Here is a 14131-nt window from a genome sequence, read left to right on the forward strand (position 1 = left end):
AGTGTGTGTGTGTGAGGGGGGGTAGAGTGTGTGTGTGAGAGAGAGGGGGGTAGAGTGTGTGTGTGTGAGGGGGAGTAGAGTGTGTGTGTGTGTGAGGGGGTGTAGAGTGTGTGTGAGAGAGGGGGTGTAGAGTGGGTGTGTGTGAGAGAGGGGGGGTAGAGTGTGTGTGCGTGTGAGAGAGTGAGGGCAGAGTGTGTGCGTGTGAGAGAGTGAGGGCAGGGAGAGTGTGTGCGTGTGAGAAGGTGGAGAGTGTGTGTGTTGGGGCGGGAGAGTGTGTGTCTGTGTGAGGGGGGAGAGTGAGTGAGTGTGTGTGTGTGTGTGTGTGTGTGTGAGAGAGTGAGGGCAGAGAGAGTGTGTGTGTTAGAGTGTGGGGGAGTGAGAGCGTGTGAGTCAGTAAGTGAGTGTGGGCGGAGGGCGCGTGTCTGTTAGTGAGTGAGCGTGGGGGGAGAGAGCGTGTGTGTCAGTGAATGAGTGTGGGGGGAGAGTGTGTGTGTGTGTGTGTGTGTGTGTGTCAGTGGGTCAGTGTGGGGGGGAGAGAGTGTGTGCTAGTGAGTGTGGGTGGTGAGCGTGTGTGTGTGTGTGTGTGTGTCTGTGTGTGTGGGGTGGGGCAGTGAGAGTGTGTGAGTCAGTGGGTCAGTGTTGGGGGAGAGAGCACGTGTGTGTCAGTGAGTGTGGATGGTGAGCGTGTGTGTGTGTGTGTGTGTGTGGGGTGGGGCAGTGAGAGTGTGTGAGTCAGTGGGTCAGTGTGGGGGGAGAGAGCACGTGTGTGTCAGTGAGTGTGGATGGTGAGCGTGTGTGTGTGTGTGTGTGTGTGTGACTGTGTGGGGAGAGAGAGTCTGTGTGGCGGGGTGAGTGTGTGTGTGACTAACTGATTGAAGATTTAAGAGCATCTTCGGTTTGTTTAGTACATCCTCATCAATGGTGTGGACCTTTGATCTTTTACTTATAAATTCTGTGTCTGATAAGTACCTCTTTCACTAACACCTGAAGAAAGACTGAGGCTCCAAAAACTTGTATTTTCAGATAAACCTGTTGGATTGTAGCCTGGTGTCATGTGATTTCTGGCCCTGTCAGGATGGTGAGTGGTTTAGAGGGGCCGTGCAAGTGTTCCAATTTATCTGCTGCCCTTGTCCTTCTAGATGGGAGTGTTTGTGGGTTTGTAAGGTGCTGCCTCAGAATCTTTGGTGTATTTCTGCAGAGCATTTGTAGACGGTACACACTGCTGCTACTATAGTTGCTAATGCCCTGGCACAACCAAAATCAATGAGAATCATGGGGCAAATTCTTCACTGGTTGAAGTCTTGCCCGGCACATAGAAAGATGGTTGTGGTTGTTGGTGGTCAATCATCTCAGCTCCAGGCCGCCTCTGCAGGAAGTCCGCAGTGTGGTGTCGTAGACCCAACCATCTTCAGCTGCTTCATCAATGACCTTCCCTCCATCACAAGGTCAGAAGGGGGTATATTTGCCGATGATTGCACAATGTTCAGCAGCATTCACAATTCCTCAGGTACTGAAGAAATCCATGTCCGAATGCAGGTCACCCTGGACAATTTGCAGGCTTGGACTGACAAGTGGTGAATAGCATGAATGCTCCATAGTGCCAGACAAAGATTGTCTCTTACTGGAGATAGTCAAACCATCATCCTTTGACATAGAAGGGCATTACCATCACTGAATCCCCCACTATCAACATCCTGGGGTTGCTATTGACCAGAAATTGTACTGGACTAGCTGTATAAATGTCGCAGCTACAAGAGCACATTGGAGGCTCGGAATACTGCAGTGATTAACTAGCTACCTGACTCCCCAGAACCTGCCCACCATCTACAAGGCACAAATCAGGACTATAACGAAATACTCCCCACTTGCTTGGATAGGTGCAGCTCCAAAAACACTGAAGAAGTTTGATACCATCCGGGACAAAGCAATCTGCTTGATTGATGTCATATCCTCAAAAGTGGACAAACATCCACATTTGCACTCTACAAGATGCGCTTCAGAAATACACCAAAGATCCTTAGGCAACTCCTTCCAAACTCTCAAACACTTCCATCTAGAAAAACAAGGGCAGCAGATACATGGGGCATCACCATCTCCAAGTTACTCTACATGCTGCTCACCAAGCCAATGTGGAAATTTTTCACCATTCCTTCAGTGTCTCTAGGTCAAAATCCAGGAACTCTCTGCTGAATAAAATTGTGCATCTGCCTACAGCAAATAGACTAAAGCAGTTCAAGAAGGTAGAACATTGCCACCTTAACCCTCACCCTAACCTATCTTCTCAAGGTCAAATAGAGATGGGCAATAAATGCTGGCTCAGCCAGCAACATCTGTGTCCTATGACTAAAGAAAATAATTGCACTTTTTAAAGACACAATTCGAATCATTCTCGTATCCTTTATGCAAAAGAAAATTCAGCTATTCTTTCTGGAATCTATCTTTTTAAATACCTGAGAGAATGAGAGGTAAGTTTGCTTCTATCCAGGCACATATAGCTACATTAGTGAGTCTCATTATCGCGTGTAAATTTTTTTTCATGTAGCAACATTCACATGGATGCAAATATGATCAAAGCCACTGTGTGCACTGTTAAAAACAGAAAATTTAGGAGAAATTTCCGCAGGTTAGGCAGAACTTCAATATAGAAGGAAACAAAGTTAACTTCTCAGGCCAGAGATAACAAGGTGTAGAGCTGGATGAACACAACAGGCCAAGCAGCAACAGAAGAGCAGGAAGGCTGACGTTTCGGGCTTAGACCCTTCAGACCTGTGATTTCTCATCAGATCTAGCAAAGGTTAGCGATCTAATAAGTTTTGACCAGGCGATGGTTGGAACAAAAACAAGGTCTGTCACAAGGTAGAAGACAGGAGACCAAACAGAAATTGTTGGAAAAGCTCAGCAGGCCTGGCAGCATCTGTGAAGTTAAAAACAGAGTTAATATTTTGGGCCCAGTGACAGGAGACACTGAATGACAGAGAAGGTAGTCCCCCAGGGCCAGAAGGAATGGAGATTGGGCTGGAGAAGAAATAACACAAATGTGCTCCTGACTGAAAGAGAAAACCAAATCAACTGGACTCGAGTTTATGACCTGAACTTGATGATGACCCTGAAAGGCTGTAAAGTTCCTAATTGAAAGATGAGGTGCTGTTCCTAAAGTTTGTATTGAGTTTCACTAGACCAGAACAGAAATGTCAGTATGATTTTTCTTTATCTTTCTTTATTTCTGATTTCAGTTGCTCTGACAAGCTTGATTATACAAAGTAATGGGCAGTTTGATGTTTGTTGGTCCTGACTATCGTCTGGAGTAACATTTCCCTTGTTAGTCTAGGTATGATCTCAATTAATGGGTGTTTGTCCTGATGCACTCCTATCAAATTGGAATCCTTGAAACAAAGCCAGAGTAGTGCATAAGTCATATTAGAATGATTCAAAATAGCACAGCCATGACATTTGCTAACAGATTGGCAGTCCCTAAACTTCATTTTCATAATATTACTGTTATTTACCACAATCTTTAAAACCCGCTATTAGATCTATGGTTTTACACATGGAACTTCAGGTCTGCGGTTACATTAACTTCCTTGCGTTTAATTTTTTTTATTTCTCTTCGTCTTTACATGTCCTCCATTTTATCTACTTCACCATGATTGGCTTGCTAGTCGATTTTAATCATTCCTTTGTTTACTATTGAAATAGCTTGCTTTCCAAAATGACATTTTTTAAATTGGGAAACCAAAACGTGGGGCAGAGACCCAAAGCAAAGAACCATAGCAAAGGTGAAAAAGGAGAGATTAAGTTCAGAAGTTGTCATAATCCAAAATCTGAGTTTGAGATGTCCAAAGATTGTAAAGAAAGAATGAAGGGAGTAAGAAGTCGACTGCTTATGTTAATATTAAATCAGATTAAGAATTTTTTAGAGAGGTTTCTATACCATGACAATGGAAAAGCATGTAGGAGAGTAGTTTATTAGTTTCTTGAAAGAGAGAAGCAGGGAGAGCCCAGAAGAGCACTAACCAAGTAAACAGACCAGAAGGGTGATCTGATGTAATTGGATGAGGCATGGTCTAGGTCGGATCATTGAGCTGTGTAATTCAACAGTAACGCAGGTGTACAGGAAGATGGGTAGAATCAGATTCACCTACTTCAATCAATATAGGTGATCATCATATGAAAATGAGTAACATGTGCTGCTGCTCATTTCTGTCAATCTTCTGTATTCTATCAAATGTTCCAAAACAGAGCCTCCTCCCTCTGAAGTCTCTTGACTTTTGTAAACTGCAGTTTCCTTTTCCTCAGTCATAGACTAACTTACGATAACATTGCCTCTCTTCTTCATTTTCCCTTCCCAAGCAGACTAGTTTCAAAACATTGTCTAAAAAAAGTCAGATGCTGTACAGACTGAGCTATTCGGGCATTATCTAGCATTATGATTGAGGAGTGTTTCTCCAACCATCCTGTCAACCTAACATGCTTAGTCTCTGGGGAGGAGCAACTTCTGTTTCGCATATTATTTATCCTCTATCTGAATGTCTTTTAAAAACAAATCTTTTGAGAATAAAAAAGTCAGCACTAAATATTGCAAATCTCAAATACTTTCTGTAGGAAAATTGCCAAGAATGCTGAAATGTAATGAGTTCAAGATTGCCATGCTTTTCCTTTGGACTCAAATTACCAAAGAACTAATCTGTTAAAGTTTTGTTTCATATCTGAAAATGTTCATTTGTGTCCCCTGCTTTAAAAAAAACACATTCTATAAATTTTTGTGTCATTTCATATTCACCACAACCAACCCATGAGGATTTATACACTTCTGTATTGTGCACTTGTATCTTATTATTTCATGCCACTATTGTTATAGAAAAGTGCATCGTCCAATTTATTTTCAGTATGCTGTAAAGTACACTATTAATAAACATGAATAAAAATCACATCAGCTCATATACAGACCAATGCCTACTTTCTCACAAGCTCTGAGCACCTATCTTCAGTGATGGCAACTATCTACATCTATACTAGCCTCTCTCGGGCATAGTTTTAGAAACGGTACAGGATAGTTACCAACAGTGAACATCAAAGTTTACTTTTAGCCTTGACCCGAATGAAAGCTGAGAAGAAGTTGGTGATGAGCACACTATTTATATCCAATTAATTCCTCAGTGATTGGAATAATTCATGTGGTTATACATGCTGTTAGTATTTTTGTAATTAACTGCATTTGTAATTGCTGCAGACTTGAAAATATTAATCTGTGTGTATTTCTTTGGCAAATTTCACATCTGAGAAGATAGCATAATTTATGGGATGCATTAACAAGGCTCCTTTTGAAAATACAGGAATTTCCAGGAAAATCACTGGACAATTTGCGCTGCTGCGCTGTTAGTCTTACCAAACCTGGTAATCACATCAGCTTGCTCTGAGCCTCCCCATTGAACATCCAGGTTCTTAGAAAATTGTTGAATTTGCATAATGGCTTTTAAAGCTAGAAATTCATGTCATCTCAGATCCTATTAATGCATGGTTTTAGAGTCCATTGGAGCTGTGTGGTCTCACTCCAAAATTCTTGCAAGACCTCTTGTTAATTTTTTTTATTTGTTTTGATAATGTCTTGCCAATGTTGTTATTTGTTAATGCTGGAAGGTGATACTTTTCAATATCTAAACTGTTTTGACACTCAGAAGATCGCTCAATCAAATGAACTTCTAGAAAATCTTATTCTGTGATATAATAAATGTGTATTTTGAGATGTGATGTGAAGTTAGAAAGAACATGAGAGCACATGAAATCAAATCTGGAGTAGGCCTTTGGGCCTTGCAAGCCTGCTGTACCCTTCAATGTGATTTGTGGATGATCATTCATTTCAATTTCACCATCTCACACCATTTCCACAGCCCTAAATTCACTTAGAAACAAAAAACTATTGATCTCTATTTTGAATATACTCAATGAGTATGTACTTATAGCCCTCTATGGTGGAGAATTTCAAAGATTTACAATATTTTGAATGACCAGATCTCTTCTTACCCCAATCCTAAATGGCCAGTTCCTTATTCTGAGACAATGTGTCCTAATTCTAGAATCCCCAGCCAGAGGAAACATCATTCTGGCAAGCATTCTTTTTAGCCAGGTCAATGTGATCATCATTCATTCTTCTGTAGTCCTGGACCTGTTCCTACAGTACAATTCCCTGATCTCACGTATCATTCTAGGGAAACAGTATTGCATTCCTTTTAAGGCTAATTAATCCTTTCTGTGGCAAGGATGCCAAATCAGACATTATTCTAGATGTGGTCTATAAAATTGCAGTATAATGTCTTAACTTCTGCCTTGTCTTGAACAACCAAACTAAAACTCTAATCCCTTTATAACATAGACCAACATATAATTTACTGTCCACATTGTTGTGCCTGAATATTAACTTTCTGTGGTTTGTTGTACAGAAACATTTCTCTATACCGATCTTTCCCAGGCTCAATTGTTTCTAAAAAAACGTTTTGTTTAGTTCTAAAGTGGATAACCTCACACTTCCCTGCATTATATTCCATCTGCCATGTTCTTGACCACACTCTTAATCTCTATATACCACTCTGCAGTCACGTTGCACACTCACCACAGATTACCACAGTGTCCTGTTAGCAAAAATTAGATACTTTGGGATACATTGCAAATGGTTCTCTCATCTAAATAACTGACATAAGTTACTGCAGCAGCATTGAGAGGAAAGGTCTGCTTTTCATGATATTTCTCAAAGCTTTCCTCCACTGAGATTTTCTTGCACATCGGTCTTTTGTAGATTAATTGCTACAATTTGTCAACAATTCAATTATCATTATATCATGTAACCACCAAGATGACAGAAAGTGAAATAAATGGGCCATGGTCTTTTTTTAAACTTGTTATTCCTAAGTTCCATTGGGAATACTGCATGTTAAATTGTTCCTGATTTTGAGAAATGGCATCCCAACTTCTACATTTCACCATTCAAAAGCATTTGAACATTCACCTTGTCATTTACAAATTAATTTCTTGGGGGCCAATGCAACAATTCCCAAACACACCTGTCTTAACAATGTCCTATCCTAACTGTTTCTCTTACCTTTTCATTCCATCTCAATTCACCCTTTTCTCTTTACTTCCTTTTCAGTGCCTGTTTAATTCTATTTTATCCCATTTCTTTCTAATCTTTTGCATATTATCTTTGTAGTATTTTCTTTAATTAGATCAGAAACAAAGCATTGTGCTTGTCTTCCATAAGATCTCAGCTATTGACATCCTTGCACCTTTGTCACAGTGGTTCCACAGCAATTTGTAGTCTCTCAGCAAAATGTATAAGATGCGGTAGACTCATAGAACAGCTACAGCACAGAAATAGCCTAGTCAATCAGTTAAGTCAGTTCTGGACTTCTGCAAAAGTGATTCAGTTATTCCCACTTCCCCATCTTTGCCCCACAGTTAGTCTGCCACAACTGATCTGGACAATCACCATTGTCAGGCAGCATATTCCACACAAACACATGAAATAGGAGCTAGATGAGACCATACAGACTGTTGAATCTTTCCAGTAAATCTGTTAAAAAACAATTTCTGGTGACTTGTTCTAATTATTATGTGCTTTTCTCTGTCTCTTTATAAGCCTTTGGTGAAATGCTAGTATTTATTATTAATGATTGACGCCAAGCTAATTGACTTACAGTTCCTGGTTTTCTCTCTCCTGCCTTGCCCTGAAAACGGTTACATTTGTCAACATCCTGTCTCGTGTTACCTTTCCTGAATCTAGGGAAATTTGGAAAATCATAATTAGGGTATCCCCTATTCTTTTAAAAACTCTAAGATGTGTGGCAGCAGGACCAAGAGATTTATTGGATTTTGGCTCCATAAGTTTATCGAGTACATTTTTTTTCAATCATATTAATTATCTTGAATTCCTCACTCTTTTCATCTCTTAGGTTACTTTCTATTTCTGGTACACAACTGGTGTCATCCATTGTGAACCTGGTCACATAACATTGTTCCATATATCTGTAGTTCCCCCACCCCTCATGATAATTCCTGTTAGCTCTAGTTCTAAGGGACCAACATTTACTTTAGCTATTCTGTTCTTTTCTTTATCTGCTTTTAAACATTCTTTAAATTTGCTTTTTAAAATCCAGGCTAGTTTACTCTTCCTTCTTTTCCACTTTTAACAACATTCGTTGTCCCTTTGTCTCCCAAAACACCCTCAAACCTCAGACTTGGTACTGTTCCTTTCCAATACTGTGAGCTGTTTCTTTTAATTTGACATAATTTTTGACTTCTCAAATGAGCCATGGATGAATCAGTCATAGTATGTGTATGTTTTTTAATGGATTGAATTTTTGTAGATCATTTGAATTGTTATGGACTAATTATAGTAGTTAATCTCTATCAATAATTCTACAAAAGATCAGGCAGAATTAACATCATTCGTGGGCAAAATTCAACATTATGTGGCCCATTGTAGCCTCAGTGAGCAGTGAAATGCAACCAACAGACTGTAAATTCTGAGATAATGGGAACTGCAGATGCTGGAGAATTCCAAGATAACAAAGTGTGAAGCTGGATGAACACAGCAGGCCGAGCAGCATCTCAGGAGCACAAAAGCTGACGTTTCGGGCCTAGACCCTTCATCAGGGAGGGAGATGGGGAGAGGGAACTGGAGTAAATAGGGAGAGAGGGGGAGGCGGACCGAAGATGGAGAGAAAAGAAGATAGGTGGAGAGAGTATAGGTGGGGAGGTAGGGAGGGGATAGGTCAGTCCAGGGAAGACGGAGAGGTCAAGGAGGTGGGATGAGGTTAGTAGGTAGATGGGGGTGCGGCTTGGGGTGGGAGGAAGGGATGGGTGAGAGGAAGAACCGGTTAGGGAGGCAGAGACAGGTTGGACTGGTTTTGGGATGCAGTGAGTGGGGGGGAAGAGCTGGGCTGGTTGTGTGGTGCATTGGGGGGAGGGGACGAACTGGGCTGGTTTAGGGATGCAGTTGGGGAAGGGGAGATTTTGAAACTGGTGAAGTCCACATTGATACCATTAGGCTGCAGGGTTCCCAGGCGGAATAGGAGTTGCTGTTCCTGCAACCTTCGGGTGGCATCATTGTGGCAGTGCAGGAGGCCCATGATGGACATGTCATCTAAAGAATGGGAGGGGGAGTGGAAATGGTTTGCGACTGGGAGGTGCAGTTGTTTGTTGCGAACTGAGCGGAGGTGTTCTGCAAAGCGGTGTCCAAGCCTCCGCTTGGTTTCCCCAATGTAGAGGAAGCCACACCGGGTACAGTGGATACAGTATACCACATTGGCAGATGTGCAGGTGAACCTCTGCTTAATGTGGAATGTCATCTTGGGGCCTGGGATAGGGGTGAGGGAGGAGGTGTGGGGGCAAGTGTAGCATTTCCTGCGGTTGCAGGGGAAGGTGCCGGGTGTGGTGGGGTTGGAGGGCAGTGTGGAGTGAACAAGGGAGTCACGGAGAGAGTGGTCTCTCCGGAAAGCAGACAGGGGTGGGGATGGAAAAATGTCTTGGGTGGTGGGGTCGGATTGTAAATGGCGGAAGTGTCGGAGGATGATGCGTTGTATCCGGAGGTTGGTGGGGTGGTGTGCGAGAACGAGGGGGATCCTCTTTGGGCGGTTGTGGCGGGGGCGGGGTGTGAGGGATGTGTTGCGGGAAATATGGGAGACGCGGTCAAGGGCGTTCTCGATCACTCTGGGGGGAAAGTTGCGGTCCTTGAAGAACTTGGACATCTGGGATGTGCGGGAGTGGAATGTCTTATCGTGGGAGCAGATGCGGCGGAGGCGGTGGAATTGGGAATAGGGGATGGAATTTTTGCAGGAGGGTGGGTGGGAGGAGGTGTATTCTAGGTAGCTGTGGGAGTCGGTGGGCTTGAAATGGACATCAGTTACAAGCTGGTTGCCTGAGATGGAGACTGAGAGGTCCAGGAAGGTGAGGGATGTGCTGGAGATGGCCCAGGTGAACTGAAGGTTGGGGTGGAAGGTGTTGGTGAAGTAGATGAACTGTTCGAGCTCCTCTGGGGAGCAAGAGGCGGCGCCGATACAGTCATCAATGTACCGGAGGAAGAGGTGGGGTTTGGGACCTGCGTAGGTGCGGAAGAGGGACTGTTCCACGTAACCTACAAAGAGGCAGGCATAGCTGGTGCCCATGGCCACCCCCTTAGTCTGTAGGAAGTGGGAGGAGTCAAAAGAGAAGTTGTTGAGGGTGAGGACGAGTTCAGCTAGGCGGATGAGGGTGTCGGTGGAGGGGGACCGGTCGGGCCTGCGGGACAGGAAGAAGCGGAGGGCCTTGAGGCCATCTGCATGCGGAATGCAGGTGTATAGGGACTGGATGTCCATGGTGAAGATGAGGTGTTGGGGGCCAGGGAATTGGAAGCCCTGGAGGAGGTGGAGGGCGTGGGTGGTGTCACGGACGTAGGTGGGGAGTTCCTGGACCAAAGGGGAGAAAATGGAGTCCAGATAGGTGGAGATGAGTTCGGTGGGGCAGGAGCAGGCTGAGACGATGGGTCGACCAGGGCAGGCAGGTTTGTGGATTTTGGGAAGGAGATTGAACAGTCTCAAAGCTAATTAGCAACATTTGTTTGGTGAAGTGGTGCCCATGATTTATCAGATGAAAATTAGCTATCAGAATCATTCTGATGTATGTTGTTTGAGTGTAATCTCAGTCTCTAGTATTTGAACACTACAACAGCCACTGGAATAGGAAGGTTTTGCCAAACATCACCTCTTTTTTGGCATTGTTGGATAACTTTTATATTGATGTGCCTGCAATAGCCAGTAAGCCAGTATTTCTCAACCACGCATTCTAAAACAAAACAGTACATTTAAAAGTGCATCATATTCTTATTAATTATAGAATTAGTAGTTACTCTTGTGCTTTGACTTCGCACGTTAATTATAATTATTACTTGAAAGAAACAATGGTATATGTCACTATAGAACATTTCTGACATTCCTCTCCACTTGTATGTTTGGGAGAGCAACAGTACAGAATTGTGAGACTTTCCCCTGCAATAATTCCCCAAAACCTGCAAAGATATTTCCCCTGCTCATTGCGTGCAATGTGTACTGCTTGTTATTGAAAGTCCCAGTAATAAACATGGTGATATCAAAGGGAAGATGATGAAAATGTGAAATAAAAACAAAATATTAGAAATGCTCAGCAGGTCTAGCAGTAACAATGGAGGGAGAAGCAGAATTAATGTATCAGATTTATGAACTTTCATTCAAACTTTATGCCAATATGTTTCTCCCTTTTTGCCTCCAGGTGGAGAATCATACTGGGGAAAACCTTTCAAGGATGAGTTCAAACACAACCTCTCACATGCAGGGCGAGGCATCCTCAGCATGGCCAACTCAGGACCCAACACCAACAAGTCGCAGTTGTAAGTAATTGTTCAGCAGTCTCTATTTACTCCAGTCCTTCAAGTCAGCAAGATCATTGCAAACTATTTTGTTGAAAGAAGTTTAGAAAATCAGAAATATACACATATTATTTCTTGATGGATTATACATGCATTGTGCAAGCCTACACTGCACTTATAATTTCATGTTAAAGTGGAACTGTTCTGCCTTTTATGTAGATGGGATTAAGTAAAGAACTATTATAAGACTGTAGGAAATCTGATTCTCACTTATCATGTGCGCACTTCCTGTGCCCACAATGCTTTGCAAAATAAACTATTTAGAAATCTTAAAAGATAACCACAGAGTAATACACAGCAGTAAAACTTGTTTCACTAAATGGATATTGGGACATGTAATAAAAGAAATGAGTTCACTGCTGGACTCCACATCTCCCTTAAAACAATCAAATTGGAAGCTGTTATAACATCATTAAATTTCATACAACCAGATCCAAATGTTTAACATCTTCATTCAAAATAAACAGGCTTACTTTTCAGTTCCTTCTCTTCCAACAATTGTCTACAGTATAAAACAGCTGATAATGGGTTTTGTTTTGAAGCTTATAACATTATAAATGGAAGCGTTTTTGAGTATCAATATGTAATGGCCAAAAAGTGTTTCTTTAATCTTTGTTAAAAGTAAAGTCTGTTCATCTTTAACTACAGAAAATGTAGTTTCTGGCTTATATATGTTAAGTATTCCTTTTTAAGAACCTCTAAACCTGGACCTTTTTTTGCTACAATGTTTTTAAAAATTTAATTAGTTCCTGCCTGGTGCGTGTACACAGTTAGCATTTTGCAATTTTTTTTAACAGTCTCAGTCTATTTTCAGATTAAACGTATACTGCGCCTTTGAAGTTGAACAAGATCAAAGTGTTGGCATAGATCTGTAGCTCAGGTTGTGGGTGAGGTTGTTGACTTGCTTGCTGAGTTGTCTTGCTGTCATTCAAACATTTCGTCACCATGCTAGGTGATATCATTAGTAAAGCCTATGGTGAAGTGGTGTTGTTATACTCGGCTTGGAATTTATACTGTCTGGTTCGTTTTGGTGAGTAGTGTCATTTCTGGTTTTGTTCAGTATTGGTTTGTATATAGGGTCCAATACTATGCATTTGTTGATTGCGTTAAGGGTGGAGAGCCATGCCTCTAGGAATGTAACCTAATCATGGCAGCCCAAGCCAAACATAGATATGCACGGGAATTCCTAGAGGCATGATTTTCCACCCAAAATGCAATCAACAAGCGTATAAAATTGGATCCCATTATACAAACCCAGTTAGATCAAAACCAGAAATGACACGACTCACCGTAACGGACTGGACAGCATAAATTCCAAGCGGGGTAGAATGACATCGCTTCATCGGAGGCTTCGCTGATGATGTCACCTAGCATGGTGACAGAACATCTGAACGAACAAGCCAGCTCGGCAACAATCTCAGTTGAACAAGATATTTTTACAAAATGAGAGTTAACGTTTTGGGTCCAGTGACCCTTCCTCAGAACTCAGTTCTTTCGGTTCTTATTTTTACAAAATGTTGATTGTGGTTGAAGACCTTTTTTTAAAACTCCTTTGTCTTCTCAGCTTCATTACATTCCGCTCATGTGTCTACCTGGACAAGAAGCACACAGTGTTTGGAAGGTAAGAGGTATTTGAAATACACAGCAGGTCAGTCTCAGTCAACATCTGTAAAGAGAACCACAGGTTAATATTTTGGATGTAGGCACTTATCAGTAAATCTTTACAAGCTGGGTATTTCTCAGTTTTTGAGGACAAGGAAGATTTTAGTAGTTCTCTTTTGCGGGTGCCCGCAAAAATGTTTCCTTCCTTCTTTCCCCAATTTTTGTTGTTTCTTTCCTACCACAGGAAGGAACAGCAAGGGGAACTGTGTCCTCTGTGTGAGAAGCTTCAGCTGGTTTTAGGAAGATAGAGGAAAAAATGAAAATAAGTTGGCATTTCTCATTATCCTCTCAAGATACAGTGTCCATCTTCACCAAACTGCATTCAAATTCTTAGATTTGTAGTTTAACTTACAATTATGCAGTATAAAGTTAAAAGCTTAAATAGGAATTGCCAACGATTCCCAATTGTTTTGAAACGCATAACTGGAAAGCTGAAAAAAATTTTCTCCGGCATAATTTGTGCGCCAGAGTTGGAAGACTGTGAAATCTGAGCCTGGAAACTAGAGGCTTGTGGAAAGAGGTAAAGAGGGTTGCTGCTGTGCTAGTGTTAGACAGAACCCAGTAGAATGTTTAGAAGTATAGGTTTTCACATTGTAGTCCCCAGACTCAATACATTCAAAGAGGGAGCTGTATGTTAGCTATGACACCAGATGATTAGTCCTATGTTTGTTGCTTTACTAGCATAATATCTCTGTTCTGGACAAGAATTAAAATATATTTGCACTCTTGATGGCCCTGCATTATCTTTTGTTATTGACACAGAGACCTGGATTCCCCTGTCCTGACTTAGCACTAATATTTGCACTGGCATCTCACAAGGAGAAATGCAAAATCCACTCATTTACAGAACAAGAAGTTACTTCAACATGGATTAAACATGATAAGCAACGAAACTGAACATAAAATTGATGGAACGGCATGAATCATCCAGCTGATTTTTTTGCAAAAATGTAGTACTAGAGTTGTGAACACATTCCAAACCATTTCAAGTTGCATATTGCATTCTGTGTCATTGAGTACAACTTTTGTGCCTCGAAT

The 14131-nt window shown here is 41.8% G+C and overlaps 1 protein-coding gene across 1 annotated transcript in view; it reads left to right on the forward strand.

The window, feature by feature from the left end:
* ppil2 (peptidylprolyl isomerase (cyclophilin)-like 2) overlaps positions 1-14131 on the forward strand; it is a 339015-nt gene that overhangs the window by 244146 nt on the left and 80738 nt on the right. The window contains exons 15-16 of the mRNA XM_048555946.2: positions 11275-11392; positions 12996-13052. Of these exons, the coding sequence (XP_048411903.1) occupies positions 11275-11392; positions 12996-13052 (175 nt within the window). The remainder of the gene's footprint in view (positions 1-11274; positions 11393-12995; positions 13053-14131) is intronic.

The sequence above is a fragment of the Stegostoma tigrinum genome, chromosome 26 (genome assembly GCF_030684315.1).
Source record: "Stegostoma tigrinum isolate sSteTig4 chromosome 26, sSteTig4.hap1, whole genome shotgun sequence".
NCBI lineage: Eukaryota > Metazoa > Chordata > Chondrichthyes > Orectolobiformes > Stegostomatidae > Stegostoma > Stegostoma tigrinum.